Source organism: Panicum virgatum, chromosome 5K (assembly GCF_016808335.1).
Source record: "Panicum virgatum strain AP13 chromosome 5K, P.virgatum_v5, whole genome shotgun sequence".
NCBI lineage: Eukaryota > Viridiplantae > Streptophyta > Magnoliopsida > Poales > Poaceae > Panicum > Panicum virgatum.
The window spans coordinates 53,790,649-53,812,202 of record NC_053140.1 but is presented as its reverse complement, the minus strand read 5'-3'; the positions used below and the strand labels follow the sequence as shown (position 1 = coordinate 53,812,202).

General features: G+C 48.8%; 2 protein-coding genes, 1 long non-coding RNA gene and 1 pseudogene across 16 annotated transcripts; 3 read left to right on the top strand and 1 right to left on the bottom strand.

Annotated features, from left to right (window-relative positions):
- The first annotated feature begins 7,274 nt into the window (after window positions 1-7,274).
- LOC120708573 lies at window positions 7,275-8,605 on the top strand (annotated as a pseudogene).
- On the bottom strand, window positions 8,548-13,243 carry LOC120708574 (protein UXT homolog). 14 transcript variants are annotated; one of them, XM_039993887.1, is made up of 8 exons: window positions 12,994-13,243; window positions 12,805-12,908; window positions 12,197-12,274; window positions 11,389-11,572; window positions 11,160-11,261; window positions 9,948-10,055; window positions 8,925-8,979; window positions 8,548-8,801 (listed from the first exon to the last, which is right to left on the bottom strand). In XM_039993887.1, exons 4-8 carry the CDS (start codon window positions 11,520-11,522, stop codon window positions 8,730-8,732), a joined length of 471 nt encoding a protein of 156 aa, XP_039849821.1. In that variant the 5' UTR covers window positions 11,523-11,572; window positions 12,197-12,274; window positions 12,805-12,908; window positions 12,994-13,243; the 3' UTR covers window positions 8,548-8,729. The 14 variants fall into 14 exon arrangements, with proteins under 14 accessions (XP_039849821.1, XP_039849826.1, XP_039849823.1 ...); XM_039993892.1 differs by having other exon boundaries at window positions 11,389-11,560; XM_039993889.1 differs by having other exon boundaries at window positions 12,197-12,266.
- Window positions 13,244-14,745: 1,502 nt separating this feature from the next.
- Window positions 14,746-15,725, top strand: LOC120710787. The gene is made up of 2 exons (XR_005690013.1): window positions 14,746-15,159; window positions 15,289-15,725. It is a non-coding gene; the product is annotated as an uncharacterized LOC120710787 (long non-coding RNA).
- A 931-nt stretch (window positions 15,726-16,656) lies between these two features.
- On the top strand, window positions 16,657-20,082 carry LOC120708572 (protein NETWORKED 2A-like). Its single transcript, XM_039993884.1, has 2 exons — window positions 16,657-17,056; window positions 17,319-20,082. Exons 1-2 carry the CDS (start codon window positions 16,963-16,965, stop codon window positions 19,814-19,816), a joined length of 2,592 nt encoding a protein of 863 aa, XP_039849818.1. The 5' UTR covers window positions 16,657-16,962; the 3' UTR covers window positions 19,817-20,082.
- The last annotated feature ends 1,472 nt before the right edge of the window (window positions 20,083-21,554 follow it).

The window sequence follows — 21,554 nt, the reverse complement described above, 5'->3', positions numbered from 1 at the left end:
CTGCGAGGTCACCAGGATCCTCAACAGGGCACACGGCCCAGGTTGGGCACCACAGGTGGAGTGCTGCCGGGACCGCTGGCTTTGAGGTGTTAGCTTGATCCCCTTCACCCAGCTCGGCAGGCTGGGCGGTAGGTCTCAGCAGCCGTCTTTCGAAGACACCCTCGGGCACGGGTGCCCAGGTAGATGCTCTCGCAGAGAGATCATCTGCTGCTGAGTTGTCCTCGCGGGGAACATGTTGTAGTTCCAAGGCGTCGAAGTCCTTCTCGAGCTTCCTCACGTGTATGAGGTATGCCGCGAGCTGGAGATTGTTGCAATTGCAATCCCCTCGGACCTGCTTGATGATTAGCTGGGAGTCCCCCTTTACCAGGAGCTGCCGGACCCCCAATGAGAGGGCTTGCGTCAGGCCAAAGATCAGAGCTTCGTACTCCGCCATGTTGTTGGTGGCCTTGAACTCAAGGTGCACCATGTACTTCAGCTGATCTCCGTTTGGGTCGATGAGGACCACTCCAGCTCCGGCCCACTTTTCGCGGGCGGACCCGTCGAAGAAGAGTGTCCAGTGGGGCTCGGTGAAGACTGGTGCCCTGATTTCCGGCCCCGGGGGTCCAGCGTTGACGACCGTACCCCCAGGATTGCTTGGGGAAGGAGTCCACTCCGCTATGAAATCGGCCAGGATCTGGCTCTTGACTGCATGGCGTGGCTGGAAGTCCAGTTGGAACTCGGCCAGCTCTGCCGCCCACTTGGCGATATTGCCTGTGGCGTTGGAGTTGTGCAGGATCGCTCTTAACGGGTAAGAGGTCACTACGACAACTCGGTGTGCCTGAAAGTAGTGGCGCAGTTTCCTGGACGCAATAAGTATCGCATAGATAAGCTTATGCATCTCAAGATACCTGGCCTTCGCCTCGTGGAGGACTTCACTGACGTAGTAAACTGGCTTTTGGACGGTCCGGACCCTGGTTACCGGGTCCGGCTCGCCCTTATCCACCACATTAGGTCCTTGGGCCCCCAGCGGCACTGGGTTCCCACTGGCACAAGGCTCGTCCGGACCCCCTTGTGAGGGGTCCGGGGCTTCAGGCAGAGGTGAGGCTGACGGGCCCCCGTGTCCGGGGTCCGGCTCACCATCTTTGGCCGGGGAGACCCTGGTGTCCCCCTGGCGAGCTTGCTCCATCCTTTCGGCGACCAGCACCATGCTGACTGCCTCCGCAGACGCAGCAAGATACAGAAACAACGGCTCACCGGGCTCTGGAGCCACCAATACTGGCAGGGAGGTGAGGTGCTGCTTCAGCTCCTGGAAGGCCTGCTCATCCTCTTCGGTCCAAGAAAATGGACCGGACCTCCTCAATAGTTTGAAGAAGGGGAGGGCCCTCTCAGCTAGCCTCGATATGAAGCGGCTAAGAGCAGCGAGAGATCCAGTGAGCTTCTGGACATCCTTGATGCGGCCAGGAGGCCTCATCGCTTCGATCGCCTTGATCTTGGCTGGGTTTGCCTCGATGCCTCGATGTGAGACCAGGAAACCCAGCAGCTTCCCTGCTGAGACGCCGAAGATGCACTTCTCGGGATTCAGCTTCGTGTGCGTGGCGTGGAGCCGGTCGAAGACGAGGGACAGGTCCTCCACTAGTGTTGACCCTACCTTAGTCTTGACCACAATGTCATCGACATAAACCTCAACAACATCTCTAATCAGATTACAGAAGGTTTTGTTCATAGCTCGTACAAACGTGGGTAAGGCATTCCTTAGACCATACGGCATGACAATGTAGCAATAAAGCCCATCTACTGTTACAAAGGCAGTATGCTTCCTATCCTCTCTAGACATCTGAATCTGGTGGAAACCAGAGTATGCATCTAGGAAAGACAAAAGGTCACACCCGGAGGTGGAGTCCACGATCTGATCGATACGTGGAAGAGGATAGGGGTCTCTAGGACATGCCTTGTTGAGGCTGGTGTAGTCGATGCACATCCGAAGCTTCCCGTTGGCCTTTGGGACGACGACCGGATTGGCCAACCACTCGGGGTGGTGGACCTCCTCGATGAAGCCGGCATGTAGGAGCTTGTGGACTTCTTTGCGGATGAAGTTTTGTCGCTCCATGGACTGCTTCCGAGGCTTCTGGCGCACCGGTGTGGCGTCGGGGTAGATCCTCAGATTGTGCTCGATCACTTCCCTGGGGATCCCGGGCATCTGTGACGGTTCCCAGGCGAACACGTCGACATTTGCCCGGAGGAAAGTGATGAGCGCGTCTTCCTATTTCTCCTCCAGGTTCCCCGCGATGCGGGTGGTCCTGGTGGAGTCCGCTCCAATCTGCACTGTCTTCACGGGAACATGGTCCGGATCGGACGGTTGGACCTTGGGAACCTTTGCAGGCGCCTTGGGTTGCTAGGTGGACGGATCCTCCTCGGAACGTGCAGCCTCTGCCGCCAGAGCATGCAGTCTCTCAACCGCAGCGACGGCAGCGGTGCGGTCGCCTTGCATGGTGAGGACTCCGGCAGGGGAAGGCATCTTCAAGACCAAATACCCATAATGAGCAATGGCCATGAAGCGGTAGAGCGCCGGCCGGCCAATGATGGTGTTGAACGGGAGGTTTACTTCCGCAACATCGAACAGAACGCTCTCTGTGCGGAAGTTCTCCTCAGTCCCGAATGTGACCGGCAATGTGATGCTCCCCAGAGGGAACACCGGGTGTGGGCCCACTCCAGAGAATGGGCGAGAGGGAGTCAGCTTGGACTCCGGGATCTGCAGCTGCTTGAACGCTGCATAGCTGATGACATTGAGGCCTGCCCCACCGTCAATCAGCACGTGATAGAGCCTTACGTTGGATATGACGGGAGCGGTGACTAGAGGTAGTACACCAGCCCCGGCCATATTCTCCGGGCAGTCGGATGGCCCGAAAGAGATGGTGGTGTTCATCCACCTCTGGTGCGGCGCCGCCTTCGGGACCCCCGGCTTCACCGAGAGGACCTCCCGGCGAAGGGTCTTCACGTCCCGTCAGGAGACAAGCTCCCAGCTTCCGTTGTACATTACGTACAGCTTCTTGCGGCGGTCGCCGTTGTCGGAATCGGAGTCGTCGTCGTGATAGACGCCCTTCAGCTCTCAAGCGGGGGATTGGTACCCCAGCTCCTTCTCCCCGGCGGCGGCCCCGCTGTCGGAGGCCTTCTCCTTGCCGGCCCGCTGGCGAGGAGGAGGTGAGCCGTCTTTGGAGGACTGCTCACGCTGCCCACTGACCCGCTTCGCGAGCTTCTGGATCTCGCGGCAGTCAGCGGCGCTGTGGCGTGCGGTGGGATGCACTAGGCATGAACCTCCGCTCCCACCTTGCGGGCGAGGGCGTTTGCCATGTGCATTTTGGCCCCCAGCCGCCGCTGCAACGACTGGTCCACCAGATTGCAGTTCCCCGCGATTCCGGTTCTTGTTCTTCTTCTTCTTCTTGCCACCGCCCTGAGCGGTAGCACTGGAGCCGCCAGCCTTGGCGTCTCCGCTTTGGGGGGCTGAGTGCCATGCACGACCCTCAGCGGCCCTGGCACACTTGTCTGCCAGGGAGAAAAGCGTAGTGACGCTTTCCACCTCGTGCGTCGCCAGCTTCTCGAGCATCTTCTCGTCACGTACCCCCTGGCGGAAAGCAGTGATAATAGATGCATCTGAGATACGAGGAATGGTACCCCGTACCTTGGTGAAGCGCGAGATGAAGGCCCGGAGCGTTTCTCCGGGTTTTTGCCTCACGGCGTGGAGGTGTGCCTCCACACCATGCTGCTGGTACACACTGGCGAAGTTCGCTGTGAACCTCGCACAGAGCTCTTCCCAAGACTGGATCGTCCCAGGTGTGAGGTTCATGAGCCAGGTCCGGGCTGGCCCAGACAAGGCTACATGAAAGTAGCTTGCCATGACGGCGCCGTTACCACCAGCCGCTGTGATGGCAGTAACGTACACCTGCAGGAACTCCGACGGGTTAGTGGTACCGTCGTACTTTTCCGGCAGGTGGGGGCGGAACTTGGATGGCCATGCCACTGCTCGGAGGTGGTCCGCCAGCGCAGCGCAGCCCACCCCAGCAACTGGTGCGCCTGGCTGTATCCGGGCGTTCACCGGGGGCTTGGGTGCCACCGCGTCCAAGTCGGCGTTGAGGTTACGGCCCTCAATGTTAAGACGGCGCTCTCGCGCCCTCTCAACGGAGACGCGGGCATCCTCTCCCGCGCGCCGGCGGTTGAGCTCCGCCCGCAGGTCTTCTGTTCGTGCACCCCTCACGGTAGGGGAGCGCACGGACGCCGACGCACCGCCCTGACGCTGGTGGTAAGGTACCACCGCGTTGCCGGGTGGAGGTCGTTGCCCAGTCCTTGCAGAACTGGGGGAGGCCTGGGCCAGGTGGAGGAGACGGTCAACGTCGTCCCGCCACTGCTTCAGGGCGTCTGGCGAGGCTGCCTCAGCCGGGGGGTTGCGAAGCAACTCCCTAGCCACTGCCAGCGCTCCGCCGCTCGCAGCTTGTGAGGGGGCCCTTGATGGGCGCCCTGACTCTTGCCGGCGAGCAGCGCGCGCTGCCGCCGACGGTGGCTGCTCCGCAGGCACAGTTGCCCCTAGAGCAGGGACACGAGGGGCGTGTGGCGTGGAGGACGCCACACCCTCCGTCATCTCTACGTCGTCCACACGAACCATGGGGACGAAGAGGAGATGAACTGCAACCAGCTAAGGCCCCTACCTGGCGCGCCAAATGTCGTGGTGCTGCAACCACGGCCGGGTGGCGGAAGGCACCCGCCCTAGCCCAGAGGGTGTGTACTCGGGGGTTAGCTAGTCCCAGTTAGATCTCCCTCAAGAACACGATGAACACAGCAAGATTTAGAGTGGTTCGGGCCGCCGGGGCGTAATACCCTACGTCCACTGTGTGTTGTATTGCCTTTCCACGAGAGCGAGCGAGCTCACCAGGGCTGGTGTGTGTGTGTGTGTGTGGAGAGCTTGAAGTCCCTCGTGCGCAGCGAGCACCTCCCTTTTATATCTCAAGGGAGGCGCTTACATGGCTGTTGGGTCCCCGACAAGTGGGCCCAACGATGTAGTATAAACTAACGTACTGTTCATACATCATGGCGTCGCAGGCAGTGGGGATCTCTCTTTTGTAGTCCCTTGCCTGCTCCTGGTGTCCCTTGTTCATCATGTCCAGGCGCCGTCTTGTCGGGACAATGCCAGACGTAGCTAGTGGCATCACCTGCCACGTAGCTGAACGGCTGTGTAGGGAGCGGCGTAGGCGGCATGATGGAAAAGTGTCGTGCCGTCGTATCCATTTAATGCCGCAGACGGGCTCTGCGCGGGCGCGGCACAGGCGGCCGCACTGTGCACCTTGGTAATACGCGGTGCACAGTGAGGCCTGACAAAGGCTGTCCCGCGTGCCGAGGCGACAGAGCACGCCTCAACCATACGCATTAAATGCGGTGGGTGGGCGAGTCTCCTTGCGGAGGACTCGCGCACGAGCCCGCGCCCGTGCCACCGGGGCACGTGGCGGCTCTGGACCCCCACACGGAAAAAGGGGGGGTCCGGATGGCGCAGGAGGTCCCGGACCCCTATGGGGGGGGGCCGCGACCTCGGCTGCCAGCTCGGAGCTTCCCTTCCTTAGAGACACGTGGCGTCTCCGGACCCAACCCCAGGCGGGGAGCGGGTCCGGGGCCGTTGGCCTGGTGAGGAAAGAGCCTGACCGGTGGGGCCTGGCTACTCCGTCCTTACGCGTAGTTACGGATAACTACGCGGGTCCTGCCTTGCTGCGGTAAGAGTGGGTATCCCTGCTACAGGGTACCGACACGTGGGTACCGGGCGGGCGACGGCGTCGGTACCCAGGCTCTCGGCTAGGGCGTCGTCGTCGTGTGGCTTCGCAAGAGACGTGAGGAGAATGCGAAATGATGAGATCGATTAGCAGAAGGGCAATACGGCCAATAGAAGAAATACATTTATTTTAGTATTGCAAATGAGATTAAAATGACCAAAATGTCATGTATTCCAAAGTACAAATGTTTCGGGTCCTATTTTAGCGAAGCACATGTTAGAAGTCATATTTTAACGAAGCCACTTATTTGGAGTCCTATAATAGCAATTTTCTCATCCATTATCGTCTAGTTCTAGTGCACCAGCACCACCAACTCGGGGCTGGCTATTTTACGGTCGACCGTATGGAAGGGGTCCGCACGGTCGATTTTCCGACCGCAACTTTTATTTCTGTTTTTAGAAACTTTTTTGTCATTTTCTGTGAAAAAAAATCAGATATTTTCTTTATGAGATAGATAATTTTTCAAGTGAAAATTTGGTGGGTAGGAAAAATTTCAAGCAACAATTTGGTGAGATAAAAAATTTACGAGAAAAAATTTGATCGAGAGAAATTTATCAAATAGAAGAAACAAAAATGTACATCCCAATAAAAAAAATTGGGTAACATTTTTAAAAAAAAATTGTATGAAAAGAAGAAAAATAAGAAAAAATGAAAAAAACTGGATTTGGCTGGGGCCGGCGCTAGGGGCGAGCGCCGCCGCCGAGGAGGTCGCCACCGCCGCCGGGGAGCGCGCCGCCGCGCCGCTTGTGGAGCTCCCCGCCGCGGCCGCCGTGCCGCGAGTGGATCCGCCGCCGGTCTCCGCCGCGCCTCCCGCCGCCGGTCGCCGCCGGACCCGCCGGGAGGGGTCGGCATCTGAGAGGAAGGAGAAAGTTGGAAGGTGGAAGAGAAGGGAAGGTGGGAGACGACCAGCAGGCGATAAAAGAGATGGGGGAGTGGGTGGTGGGCCCCGCCACGTGTGTGGGTCTGTGGAAAAAATCAACCGCTCGAAGAGATGTTTACGGTCGCTTGTAGATTCATCATTGGGCACCCACCCCCCTGCATCTCTGCATGGCACGCAACACACGCCTCACTATGCATTTCGACAGCTATTCTCGCAGCGCAAGTCGTAACAGCACAACTAATTAAAACAGGGCCGTGAACATCGTATGACTAACACACGGTCAAGATCATATCCAACGGGGGTGGTATGTCGAGCTAGCTAGGAGATGCAAAAACTTCCACCATCTCGAAGGACACGAGTACACTGTGCTACTGGCACCATGCCACTCACGTTGTTCCAGAAGATGCTGCGGCCGTTTCTAGCTCCTGCACCGGCCGGACCGTCGCTTGCCAAGACGGCATCTAATTCTAGCAGATCAATGTACCCTATATAATCCTGATCTCTGATTCCATTAATTACTTCTTCAAACGATCGAGCCAAGGATGATGCGTGTCGTGCACGGCCATGTGCATCTATTTAAGCCCACTACTACAGCCATGGCTGCTCGATCGATTGGTGGGCACCAAGCGACGGCCATGGCTGCCGCGTCACGTTCTCCAGCCCTCGCCCTCCTGTGTGCCAGCCTCCTGATGTTGGCCAGCGCCGCGGCGTCCGGCGACGTGCTGCCAATGATGAACCGCTTCCACGCGTGGCGCGCCGCGCACAACCGGACCTACGCGACCGCCGAGGAGCGGCGCCACCGGTTCCAGGTGTACCGCCGGAACGTGGAGTACATCGAGGCCACCAAACCGGCGCGGGGAGCTCTCGTACGAGCTCGGCGAGAACCAGTTCACCGACCTCACGAGCGACGAGTTCCTGACCGCGCACACCATGCCGCCCGGGCAGGTGCTCGCGGCCCGCGAAGCCGTGGCGCGGCTGCTCATCAACTCCACACGCGCTGGCGCCGGCCTGGTCGCGGAAGGCGGCGGCGGCGGCAACGGCAGCTACTCCGGCGACGCCTTCGGCCAGGTCCCCTACAGCGTCGACTGGAGGACTAGTGGCGCCGTGACCCCCGTTAAGCACCAGATGACTTGTGGTGACGACGACGCGTCTTGTACACGTTGCCATCATGCCCATGCGTGTCTAGATGACCTCGTGACGACGATGGCATGTCCTTGCAGGCTCTTGCTGGGCGTTCAAGGCGGTGGTGTCCATCGAGAGCCTGTACAAGCTCCGGACGGGCCGGCTCGTCTCGCTGTCGGAGCAGGAGCTGGTGGACTGCAACCGCACCCCGCCCGACAGCGACTGTGCCGGCGGCTCCCCGGCGTCGGCCATTTGAGGGTCGCCCTCAACGGGGGCCTGGCCACCGCGTGGGAGTGCAGGACCAGTGCAGGCGTGGCAGGATCCGCGTTGGCTGGATCCGCAGCGCCGCCGCCGTAGCGAGGCCGCACTCCGCGCTCCACGCGCGGCGGCCGGTCGTGGTGACCATCAACGCCGACACCTTCCAGCACTACATGGGCGGCGTGCTCTCGGGGCCCTGCGACGCCGGGACCAACCACGCCGTCACGGTGGTCGGGTACGGTGCCGACGCCGGAGGCCACAGGTACTGGATCGTCGAGAACTCGTGGGGCGACGGGTGGGGCGAGGGTGGGTGCGTGCGCATGGAGGCGCGTCCAGGCCAGGGAAGGCTTGTGCGGCATCGCCAGCATGCCCTACTACCCGGTGATGTGAGCTCACGACATCGCTAACCCATGGATGGAGTATATTACCAATGCCATGAAATCTTAAGAATGGTAAGTTCTAGTGGGTGTAAATTAATTACACCGTGTAATCAAAACGAAATTGTTGTACGATCGGCAACCTCATGATCTGGTTTCAGATTACTCCAAGGTTTGGATAATTTCAACTGCAGGTGGTCATCAGATTTTTAAGCCATGTTGCTGTCATAAATGGAACCATCTTGCACAACTGCACCACATTTTACAAGCTCGATGTCACCAACCCTTTGCCGTGAGAACCAAATTCTACCATGTATTCCTAGGTGATAACTCTGTCTCCGGTGGTAGCTGCAGCAGTTCACGGATACCTTCACATACCTGCATATGGAATTGCAGAGAGTAAGTAGAAAGACCAGTAACATCTGAACTTAGGCAGATAGCATGAGATGCAAGTATGCACGACTTATTATTTTTAACGTAAGTGTAATACACTGTACGTACCAGCTTGATCTGTGATTTTATGCTTGCAATGAGATGCGTGTATTCATCTATTTGCCTGCAAACATGCAAGACATCCAAGGTTAACATCTGAATAAATGCATCTATAGTGACATATACATAAGTATATAACAGAATAAGAGCCCTTAAGCATAAAAAATTCTGAAATAAAAAATCACACAATCAATAAAACAATAAATATATTCATGGAAACCTAAAAATGCAGAAGGAAAGCATTCAACCATAAGTGAAACAAGCACCATATCGAGCAAAGAGATACAAACTATGATGTTAGCTGTCAAATCTAAACAACGAATCTATCTATACTATAAAAGTTGAAACAATTGAAATCCTTTCACACCAAGATTAGGCACACCGTACCCCTCACGGGGATCCCACTTGTCAGGACAAAGGTTTGACGAAAAAGGGTGTAGACCCACGAAATTGATAGAAGAAAAATGTTTTCACCAAAATCCTAATACTTTTTACACCAAATATTCATCTACCCATCTCTTGTACCTGCATATTACTTTCCTTTGTCACACACACTACTTTCCTTTTCATGCACTCCCCATAATTCGCGTCGTTATTTCTTTTGGAAGGATAATAATTGACATCATTGTTTTATGGAAGGAAAAGAAAGAAATATTTCTGGAATAAAAAATTGTCATTATTGCTCGATGGAAAGAAAATTAAATACGTGCCACAGACACGTACATCTCGGCTAGTCAAGGAAACAGTCAAACCTGCATTTCATTGTAATATACTGATTTCGACATGGTGATGCTTTGTTCCGTTAGATCTAGCACTGACCACATGACACAAGAAACTACTAATCTCCCAACATCAAACAACTACCTTGGAGGTAATTAACAAGTTATGGTATTGAACAGCAAACACAAGTCACCAGAATCCTTCCCAAATCTCAATCACCTCTATCATTTCGGAAACTCATATAACAGAACAGAATGCTGCCTTACAAGAAATACATCATACTCAAACAATCAAACATTAGAACTGACATACCTAGCCAACCTTGCCTCTCTTACAGATATAAACTGTAATGCTTCTTGCCAAGTAAATTCCACATGAAAACCTAGACCAATATCCACGAAAATGTGCCTTGTGTCCTGTCTGCAGAAATCACCACACAACACAGAACAGTTAGATCTCAGCAGTTGATGAAATCTGATTACAGACATATACTGAAAGACTTTATCACACATGTTTTCATGAAAAATGATTCTGTCAGTTCTCTACTGATTTCTTCAACTATTCCAACTTAAAGAACGCTGATAAGGAACAAAGTTAAGACTTAGTTTAAAAGTAAAAAGTAGCATGAGAGCATATCAAGATGAGCAAGTTCCAAGTTTGCTCCCTGTATTATATCATACAACCAAGAGCCTGAATTTGTGAATTCATATAAAATTATAAAACTAATCTGCTTGTTATACTGTCTTTTTAAAAAATAGGCAAAATAGCCAAAATCATTCCTGAACTATGGAGCTCGACTCAATTTGGTCCCTGAACTATCCTAACCGGCCCAACTTCATCCTTGAATGTGACGTGTCACGCCACGTAGGCTACTCCAGTCACCACTCAGTCAGTTTGGGTGAAATACCCTTTTTACCCTCCATACATAGAGCAGGTTAACACAGGTAGCTTCCAACCCGCATCTAGCTGCTCCCTCCCCTATCATTGATGACCTGCGCTACCTAGAAGGAGTAAAGACCTGCCTAGGGAGGGAGCGGTCAGCTCGATGTGGGCTGCCCGTGTTAAATCTGCTCTATGGATGGAGGGTAAAAAGGGTATTTCACACCCCAAGCTGACTGAGTTGTGACTGGACTAGCTTACGTGGAGTGCCACGTCACATTCAAGGACGAAGTTGGGCCGGTTAGGATAGTTCAGAGACTAAATTGGATGTTTTCATAGTTCAGGGACCAAATTGAACCGAGCCCCATAGTTCAGGGATGATTTTGACTATTTTGCCTTTAAAAAAATATGTATAAACAGCCAAACACCCTATTATTTGAAGTTTAGAGCAGGGAAGTCACAGTATGCACTATCTCTAATTTTCAATCAGAAACAAAAGGAAGTTATATGCCACACCATTTCATATCATATTTATCGAATAGCAAATATTTCAATTGAAAAGCTCACTCTGTTCGATCAGCAATGTAAATATTATAAGCATTGTCTGGATTCATTGAGAGGAGTGGTGAAGGAGGCGAGATTTACACTTCTGCTTGCATGTACACCTCCGAGCCAAGATTGACCATGGACCGAATGCTAGTGACGCCATTCCTCTCCAAATTTTCAATGTTCCTCTTCAAATCCAAGCTGCCGGCATCCAAGAAAAGCTCCATCATCAGAATTCAGAACAAGTTGCAATAGACAAAGCTAATTTGCTAGAGATAGGCTCTCCAAATGTTGTTACACCAAAACCATGGAGTTCAGCTGGACTTACAAGGTCTTCTGCTGCTCAAACACCTTGTTGCGCTGCTTAATAGCGTTGGCGAGGTCGGGCTTCAGACGCTGGTCCACGAACTCCTCGAACTTCCTCACTTTCTCCTGTCGCGCCCGTGTCTCCGCCGCAGCCATGGCCCCCGGTAGGGTTCCCCCGAAACCAGTGGCGGACCCTGGAATTGAAACTAGGGTAGTCCCGGCAAAAAATTTCAAAGCGAATCCAATATAATCTAATAGCACTTCGGCAACAATATGGTATATAATGATCAAATTTACAATAACATAACTAAAAAGGTCCTATAATATATTCAATTCAATAAGTTAGTTCACAACCGGAATAATTTACAATATAAAAAATTGCAACATCAATAAGATATTTTGTTTTAGGGAACATCAATACGATCTTACATAAATAGAAGATGACAATACTAGTCTAGTCGCTTTGGGCTTCCTCATGGCCATGAAAGTGTGAATTATGTCATCCTCACTTATATTAGAGAAAATTTCACGCTCAATAAAAGTGACCAACAATCATTCAATAACTTATCATCCATGCGATTTCTCATTTAATTCTTTATAGCTGAATGCCCGTGCGTTTCTACGGGAGTAAAAAAATCAAGTGTAAAAAGATGTAAAACTGCCAATAAATAACAATATTCATCATATATTCATCGATCATAGAGAGTAACGACCAAGAGTTTCAGGCCAAACTGATTGAAGCTAAATAGATCAGCAGTATAGAGGATAGAAATTCCAGAGCATACAAACTGTGATTCGACGGGCATAACAGTGATGGACATCAGGTTTACCTTGGAGTGATCCGATAAGCAGAAACCACCAACATCAAACCAGAGCTGATCAAAGGAGCCCTTTGGATTCCTGCAAGCCTGAAACATCGTCGCCTCCTTCAGTGAACATGCTAATGTGCAATCCTCATATATCACTACACAAATCAACTCAAATAGTAGAGTGAAGATTCTTCCATCACCAACAAAAATATACAGATTAGCCTCACAGCTCATGGATATGGATCACAGCAGCATTCTGAAATCAGTTTAAATTCTCTTGACAACTTGTTGGCTACTAACTGATCAGAACAAAGAAGCCGGAAAAAGATCAAAGTACTTGAAACCTGGCTTAAGTACATCGACATTAATATGAGAACTCAGGTAACAGTTCGTACAGATGAATTTTGCACAGATCATGGCACTATCAGAAAACAAGTCTGAATAAATACATAGTTGATTGATTACTGCAGGGTTTTATGTAGCACTAAAAGGAGAAGATTCTTTCACCAGAAAATATACAATGAGAACAATTTCAATATCTGAAAGTATTGCGCATAGAGGAGAGCAGGTACAAGCGGAGCAAAAGATCCAAGCGGAGGGGGAGGTAAACCAAAATGTGAAAGAACAACTTGCAGAGAAGCTCGCCGACCAGATCTTGAAGGGCGTCGGATTGAGCTTGAAGGTGTTTGCCGGACTGAGCCTGAAGTCGCTCGATAGCTGGAGACTGAATAACCTGCATCCAAACAAAAGTACGGATTAACAGAGATAAAATACCAGGGAGAAATAGAAGAGAAGAACGGCTGCGGCGCAGTACTGACAGAGAGAGATAGAAGAGAAGAACGACGGCGATGGCGGCGGCGGCGAAAGGACGCCGGCGACAGAGACAGAAAAGGCTAGGGGCGTTGGGGGAAGAAATACTTGAAAAAGGGAAGGGCGCCGGCTGGTGGCGCAGGTTCTTGCACCTCCGGGGAGTGCCGCCGCCGCCGCAGGAACATGAGCTAGGGTTGGCAGCGCCGGCAGGCGGCAGCGGCTAGGGCTGTGTTCGCTGTGCTGTGGCGGGTATCTGTACTGATTTTTTTTTTTTTGAGGAAGGTACTGCTGGTTGACTGGTGGTTGTTGGTTGGTGCTGGTTTGGTGTGAGAGAAAAATATTGTTGGCTGAATGCAGCGAATAGAGGCTAGGAGGAGGCGTGAGGAAAAAGGTTACTCCGTATGTCATTATAAGATTTGAAATTTGTCCACAGATGTATGTCATTTTAGATTGAGATTCAAGAGTGAACTCAATCATCTTAATTATGTATCGTTTTCGGATTTTTTTTTCTATAAAAAAATGTACATGCAACCATATAGGAGAGATACATATGGGAAAGTGCATACATGCTAGTTTAATTAATACATTCTCAATGCTTAATAATTATGAGTAGAAAAATCTTTTCTACATAATTATAATCTATTTTAAAAATTCTAGAATGACATATATTTCAAGACTAGAATGACATATATTTCAAGACGAAGAGAGTATCTCGTCTATAATATATGGGAGGGGGCCAGCCGTAGTGTTTGGCACGAATCTTCACACGCGATTCAATGGCCAAAGATAACATCTGTTGAGTGCATGTTCGCTGTAAGCTATTTTCACTGCTGTTCGGAGAGGAGGAAGCAGTGGCAGAGCCAAAGGGTCTCCAGCTCCCCTACTCCCATAGAGTCCATGGAGCTGAAGAGATAGAAGAAAAGGAGGAAGAAGAAAAAGAGACAAGAGATAAAGAAGAAGAAAAAAATAAGCCCCCTAAATTTAAGACAAATTTGGGTCCAGGACACTAAAAAAAGATGACTTTTGCCCAAACACACTAAAATAACATGTCTTTGCCTAAACACACTAAATTTTCATGGCAATTAGGTGGTGGACACTATAACACATATTATAGCATATCTTCATCAATGAGGTATGAAAACATTTATAAAAAACAAGTATACATCTACCTCTTCAAATGAACCTATTAGATAGACAAAAGATATGATAACAGCATGTTCTTCACCATTCAGCATAAAGTAAACAAATATAAATAGCACGTTCAGCCATATTTAGCTACAATGTAGACCCCAATAACATGGTTTAGCAACAGAAATATCAGTAGGTTTAGCAAAAGAAAATCCTAGACTCCTTGGAGCATGCGGCCCAGCAGGAGGAGCAGCGTAGGAGGAGCCTCTCCGTTCGGCAGCAAGGGACTTGAGTCCCGATCTGTTCGAGACTTCGAGCAAGAGGAAAGAGGAGAGGAATAGGCAGGGGTAATTATGTCTTTATATATGTTTTTTTTACTAAAAATGATTATAATAAAAAAGATAGTGTCCCGTAACTAATTACCACAAAGTTTTAGTGTGTTCGGGCAAAAATATATAAATCTATATCGCTCAACCAAAAGAGGCTCGCGGGAGCCTCTAGGCTCTTTGGCCAGTTCTGATGCGCCGCGTCGGACTCTAGGGAAAAAAATACCGCACGGAGACGGAGACTGTCGCGCCACGCAGCAGGCTTTGCTGCTCGCGTCCATCTTACGCAGTACAGTATGGACCTTCGTGCCCTGTGCGTCGTCGGTGCCTCCCTATTGTTTCACCCTCCGGACGGCTGCCGTCTTGCTCTATTCCTCGACCCTATCGTTGTTCTCCACCTTCCTTGATAAGCTATCCGTTTCTGCTGCCTCCTCCCTTCTGATCTGGTGTAGTTGGCTTTACCGGCCGGAGCCATCTCCTTGGCCTGGAGCTGCTGCTCTCGCCTCTCAGCCACCACCACGCTTAATCCATCATGCTTAGCTCCGAGCACCATGGCATCCAACGTTCGTTCCCCAAGTTCGATGCACCTCATGGCTAGCGGCTCTCACCACTGCCGTGACCCGTGGAGGCCCCCTCCATAGCTCGCTGGTGTGTGAGGTGTGCCCTCTGCTCAGTACCGCTGAGAAAGTATCCATTCTGGTCTTGCTGCATCAGAGCATGGTATGATGCCGTACAGACTATTCTGTTTCTCTTTTCCTCCTGTATTCTTCTTTCTTTTGTATTTCTTTTTAGGGTCTGCTTTTCTTCTTCTAATGTTCTCCATGGCACAAATGCATTTCGTGCATTCAGATCCGCCCCTCTGGATTGGCCAGACTTGAAGGCAGCGATATGCTGGCGGAATAGAAAGGCAAGGCAAGAAGAGGCCATGTTAACATCCACGCCTTCATCTGCTACTTTGTGTCAGGAACAAAAAATATTGCATTCTCTCGCGACTTCTTGCATCTTGGACCTCAATGATCTGTTCAGTTGTTTGTGATATAGTTGATTTGATTGATAAATTGATAATGATGAGCAAAACAAGTGATGTACACTAATTGCCTAATATAAGCTAATGCAGTTTAGTACTAATAGAATTCACTGGGTATTCGATTTCAAGCTAATTAGTTATAAGTGACTTTGTTTAACTCTGCAAATGAGATTCTATTTGTTCATTTTAGAATGTGAAATTTCTTTCCTGTATGGCCATTTGTTGCTTATGTAAAATAATGAAAGACAGATTGTCAAAATTGTTGGTGTAAAGCTGTAAACATTGTAGCACTTGCTCTATTTTATCCTATATCCATTGCCTTGGGACGTTGAAGAGATAATGTTCAGTTCTAACATGGAACCATATGATTCAACATTCAGAAAAGAGAGCTGCGCTTGGTTAAAGATTTTCTTAGAGCCAGCAAAAAATGTTTTTTTCCACGAATGCCAGCAAAAAAATGGTAACGGTAAGATTTTGGCAGTGTATCATTCGTGCACTTGCAGTTGCAGGTATCTTAGGGCCACAGCACCCCAATTCAATGTTACATGCATCCTTTTACTTGGGCACATATATGTTAACCATTGTTGGTATCTGTTGGAGCAAACATCGAGTTCAGTGGCAGCACATGTCTAGCGTGGGCAACCAAAAGCAGGGAAGCTTTAAGGTATTCAAACCATGGGCTCAAGGGATTTACCAAATTACCAGGAAGTTCCTCCATGGGTTATAGGAGAAGAATTAAAGAAAAACTTTTTCCAGGGTGTATGGCTATTTTCATCCTAACATCTCTAGCCCAGTTTGTGTAAATAAGCAGTTATCTTTTTACACTGGGTATTGCTTCATTCCAAATTTGAAGCCTTTCATTGTTGCAGAGAGCAAAGGAAAATGAGGCACAAACTTCGTTACTGGAACAAACAAATTCGAACGTACATGCGGCCATGATCCCTCATCCCTACCAGGCTGATTGCCAATAAAACAGAGCGACCATATTAGTATGGTAACATGGGCAGGTGCAGTACAGGCGCGGCGTAGCGCGCCTTTCATCCTAGTAGATAGTGTTCAGTAACTAATTACCACAAAGTTTTAGTGTATTTGGACAAAAACACATTTTTTGATGTGTTGTAGTAAATGCCATATTTTTTAAGTGTTCAGGACCTAATTTTGTCTAAATTTAGATTCTAGATTTTCGCCTGGGCGGCGCTCCTCGCGGCCCGCCGCTAACCACCCGCCCGCGCGCGCGGCGGCAAGCCACCCGCGGCAGCGCACTTGTCCCGCGATCCCCCTTTCTCGCCATGGTTTTCTCCAGACCACCGCCTTTCCTCCTCTCGCCCAGGGGCCCTCCCGGCCCCGTCTCGACCCCCACCCCACCCCGTGACCAGTGCAGCGCAAGTAGCGGTAGCAGTAGTATCATCCGTACTAGAGGAAGGTTAGGGCGAATAGGAACTAGAGGAAAGGGGGAGGACGGGATAAGGAGGCGACGACCGAGGTAGCAGACCGCGATGCTGCGGCGCGCGGCGAGCAACGCCTACTCGTGGTGGTGGGCGAGCCACATCCGCAGCACGCAGTCCAAATGGCTCGACAGCAATCTCCAAGGTACTAATCTTGCCTGCCACATTGCTCAACCTCCGCACAATACATGAACATATCACGAATCTTGACCTGCAATCTTTGGCATACTTGTTATCGCAACAATGCTTTCACTAGAATTACAGATTTGTTTGCTCATGGGGTCAATTTTCTCACTATTATCGCTTTAAACATGAAATGGCTGTCCAGAAATGATGTGTGGCATTTTCTATACCAATGCGCATTTTTTTCTTAGAATTGGTCAACATATCTTTCGTTATCTCTGCAGAGATGGAAACGAGGGTGAAAGCCATGATCAAGCTCATAGAAATAGATGCTGACACTTTCGCAAGGAAAGCGGAGCTGTATTTCAAGAACAGACCTGAGCTTGTAAGCCTTGTTGAGGAGACATATAGATCTTACCAGGCGCTCGCCGATCGATGTGATCGGATATCAGGGGAGCTCCACAAGTCAAACCACACCATAGCAACCGCATTCCCAGAGCAAGTCCAACTCTCGCTACAAAATGACAATGGTGATGGATTCCCGAAAGGCATCACAGGGATCAATATCAACAGAGGTACTAGTCCAGCTCCAAAGAGGGCACCGACACACAGAAGGATTAGCTCTCAAATGAGCAAAGACAAGGCACAAGAAGCAATCGAGAGGCTACAAAAGGAAATTTTGGTGTTGCAGACGGAGAAAGAGTTCTTCAAGAGCTCTTATGAATCTTCACTGAATAAGTACTTGGATATTGAAAGAAGGGCAACAGAGATGCAAGAGGAGGTCTGGAGCTTGCAAGAGACTTTTAGTACCAGTGCAGTTATTGAAGACAATGAGGCTCGAGCTTTGATGGCTGCACGGGCCCTTATTTCTTGTGAGGATACACTGGTTAACTTGCAAGGTCAGCAAAAGCGATTGTCTCAACAGGCAAGAACAGAGTTCGAACGAGTCATATACGCAAAAACTAAGCTAAAATCTTTCAAGAATGAATGTGGGCACCCTGATAATCAAAAGGAGCTAAGTGATCGTCAATATGTAGTGACCAGCTCTCCACATCCATCTATGGAAGATAATGATACCATTCCACAAGGCCGCAGGCTTGAGTTGCAGGAGATAAGCCAAAAGGTCAAACAGCAGTTCGAGTCATGCTCAGAGGCATCTGTTGTGCATCTAGCAGGAAAGGTCGATGAGTTTGTGGATAGGGTGATTGAGCTAGAAATTGCAGCTTCATCGCATAATGCTCAAATCAATAGAATGAGAGCTGAGGCGGATGAGCTGCATAAGCGTGTCAATAGTTTGGAGGAAGAGAAGGCAGCTTTGGTTGGCGACTCCAACAAGTTGTCTGAGAGGTTGAAGCAAATCGAGGAGGTATTGCAAACAATACGGCGGATTGAGAAGTCTGTGCACAGTGAAAATGAAAATATTCACAAACAATTGACTGAAGCATTCAACAGTCTTACTGATTTTGTGGAGAAGTTGGATACTCCTCCAAGCGAAGAAATTCTTGATTCATCTGAAGAGTCTAAAGGAATTGCTTCTCAAGAAGATACAAATAAACCTAAGGCACTCGCTGAGCCATTACAAGCTGATTCAGGAACTGCAGATAAATCGATGGATGAAGACTCATTGGACTCATTTGATATCTGTAGCGAGACGCACGAAGAAGAGGCAGATGACACCTTAGGGTGGCAGCAACTAGTTTTGAATGGGTTGGAGGGAAAGGATAAAATCCTCCTAAAAGATTATGCATCCATCCTTCGAAACTACAAAGATACAAAGAAACAGCTTTCAGAAATTGAGAAGAAAAATCGAGAATATCATCTTGAGGCCATGACAGAAATGAAGGAGTTAAAAAGTGCCAACGCAACAAAAGATGACGAGATTCGCTCTCTTAGGCGAATGTTAAGCTCTTTACAGACCAAGTTCAACACTTCTCCACTTCAGTGTGCTGAGAAGTCTGAAGAATCACCCAAAGCTAAAACTGATCCTAATCTTGAAGACAAAGAGATTGGTGCATTAGAAGAATACATGAAAAATTGCCAAGATGAAGAACCACCTCTGTCTTCGTTAGAAGAGAAATTCAGAGACGAAATTAGTAGAATATTGGAGGAAAGTTTGGACTTCTGGTTGAGGTTCAGTACATCGTACCGATATATCCAGAAATTCCAGGGTTCATTTGATAAAGCGAAAGCTGAACTGGATAGACTTACTGATCCAAAAGCTCAGGAGGGCTTAGACCCTGGTTCTGCTAATCAGTCTGCCAGAAAAGAAGAGTCATCTGCCCTTGAAAAGACATTTCGCGACCTTAGTACTGATTTACAAGTTTGGTTGGAAAAGAATGTGTTGTTACAGGGGGAGCTAGAGGGTAGATTCTCTTCGCTGTGCAGCATACAAGAGGAGATATCAAGGATCACAACGGTGGATGAAACCAACGAAGCTCACTTTACCCCTTTCCAGGCTGCAAAGTTCCAAGGAGAGGTGAGTAATATGAAGCAAGAAAATAACAAGGTCACCAAAGAGCTACAAGCTGGGCTTGACCATGTAAGGGGCCTCCAAGTGGAGATTGGGAGGGCTCTTCTGAAGCTCAAAGACAATATAGAACTATCCATTGGGAGAAGCAACCGAGCACAACAGAACTTCAGATCACTGTCAGTGAAAGCTGGGGTACCTCTACGAACTTTCTTATTTGGTTCTAAGCCGAAAAAGCCATCATTATTTTCATGTATGCCTGCAATGCCGAAGCCGGTTTCTGACATGAGGCCAAAGCCAGGGCTTTTTAGATAAGACTGGTTAGATTTGTCAGCTATTTTTTTTTCTTTTGTTTGAATGAGTGTTGTTTTTAGGAAACATGCTAGTTGCGATTGAATGTTGTGTCTTTGTAGGGTTTAAGACCGTAGAGGGTCATGTAATCAACTTTTTTTGTCCTTTCTTTGACCTGTCATTTATGTGTAATCTGTACATCCTTACTGCTAGAGTACTAGAGGAATCTGACATGCGAATGTATCAATGCCAACACTCACTTATGCCATTATTGTGACTTTTGGGTGGGATGGTGTTGAAATGTGTTCAGTTGAAAACTTGTTTTTTAAGATCTAACATGGATTTGTTATTTGCTACCCATTAGAAAAAGTAGTGGTGCAGCTATTTGCAGGTTGACCGCCATCTTTGAGAAAGTTTGGTCTTATACTCTTGTTAGTGCAATTTACTGGCTTCTCCATCAAATATTGCTCTCACCGGCTTCCTTCTCCATTTTCAGGTTCTTTTAGGTAATTGGTTATCATGAATGGAATGCACAGGTTATGCATGTAGTCAAATCAAATATCTAGTTTCTCTTTCAGAGCAACACTCACTGCTGTTAGTGTGAAGCTACACATAATATTCTTGTCATTCCTGATGGTGACATCACCATTATCCATTTATCCGATGACCTTTGCAGGCAGGATTTGGAGAAGCTTCACGATCTCATTGATTTTGCTTTCAGGTGACAATGCCATTCTGCATGCAGGGCATCCATAGTGTTAGACATAAGTGTGCGAAAGCTTCGTCGTGTTTCATTGATATCTAGTTCAAACTTAGTTTTGCCCCCTGCTTGTTTCTATTAAGAACAGTGAAATAAGTTGTGTTTCTTCTGCAACTGAAAGGCACTTGTTATGGTGGATGAGGGAGTAGGAGTAGCGCAGGCGCTCGACAGGATGGCGAGCTCAAGCCTCGCCGCCCCGGAGCTGAGGAGTAACATGAACATGATAGCTTTTGGGGATAACAGATTACTTGCTTGATGTTCCTGGTTACAACCCTGGCTTATATACTGCCGGAATCCAGATGACTCATGTGCCATGTTTTCAAGCCAACAAACTAACAAACCAATCTAGAGTCCAATATGCTAACTAAATCCCCATATGTGTGGCCCCCATATAACATCACTAATATGTTTTTCTTGTATTACTTCATTTCTTATTTAACAATTTTGCAGGCTTTTCTGTTCCATTAAGCAAGAAAGAGATGGCTGATGCTATCATCTAAGGAATATTAACATGGCTGAGATGAGTTTGGTAAGTTCTTTTTTGAAACGGAAAGGTAACTTCATTTGTGATGCATTGGAAAAAAAAAGCTTTTGATACAAGACGAAGTGCCATTGGGCTTCTTGTAATCTTCAGAAAATAGTAGTTCATCTAATGTCTCACTGATAAAATAAAATGGGAACCTTAAATGCATATTCTGGCAACCCTTCCAATAAATAAAACGGGAAAAGAAAGGAAAGAAAATATCAAAGTAAGGCCTACTCTGCATCAGAATTTGGATTGTCAAATTATTTCCATTTGCATTAATAATTGAATATGCCATTCCAAAAGGATAAAAGTTATCAAACTAATAAGTTGAGCTGTTGGAGAAAGCATCTCAAATGTCCAATCTTGATGGATAATGTGCTTATCAACTTAAGCCTTTCTTTAATAGGAGGATGTATTTGGCTAGAACATGCATTTTAAATCATATCTGAACATGTAACAGTTCATGTATTAGTAAA

What these genes read in the sequence shown, in the direction of transcription:
- LOC120708572 (XM_039993884.1), top strand. Translation starts at nt 16,963, where the DNA reads ATGCTGCGGCGCGCGGCGAGCAACGCCTACTCGTGGTGGTGGGCGAGC. An exon ending in GCTCGACAGCAATCTCCAAG is followed by an intron (nt 17,057 to 17,318) that starts GTACTAATCTTG and finishes TTATCTCTGCAG; the next exon opens with AGATGGAAACGAGGGTGAAA.
- LOC120708574 (XM_039993888.1), bottom strand. Translation starts at nt 11,522, where the DNA reads ATGGCTGCGGCGGAGACACGGGCGCGACAGGAGAAAGTGAGGAAGTTC. An exon ending in GTGTACATGCAAGCAGAAGT is followed by an intron (nt 10,056 to 11,159) that starts GTAAATCTCGCC and finishes TGATTTCTGCAG; the next exon opens with ACAGGACACAAGGCACATTT. An exon ending in TAAAATCACAGATCAAGCTG is followed by an intron (nt 8,802 to 8,924) that starts GTACGTACAGTG and finishes TTCCATATGCAG; the next exon opens with GTATGTGAAGGTATCCGTGA.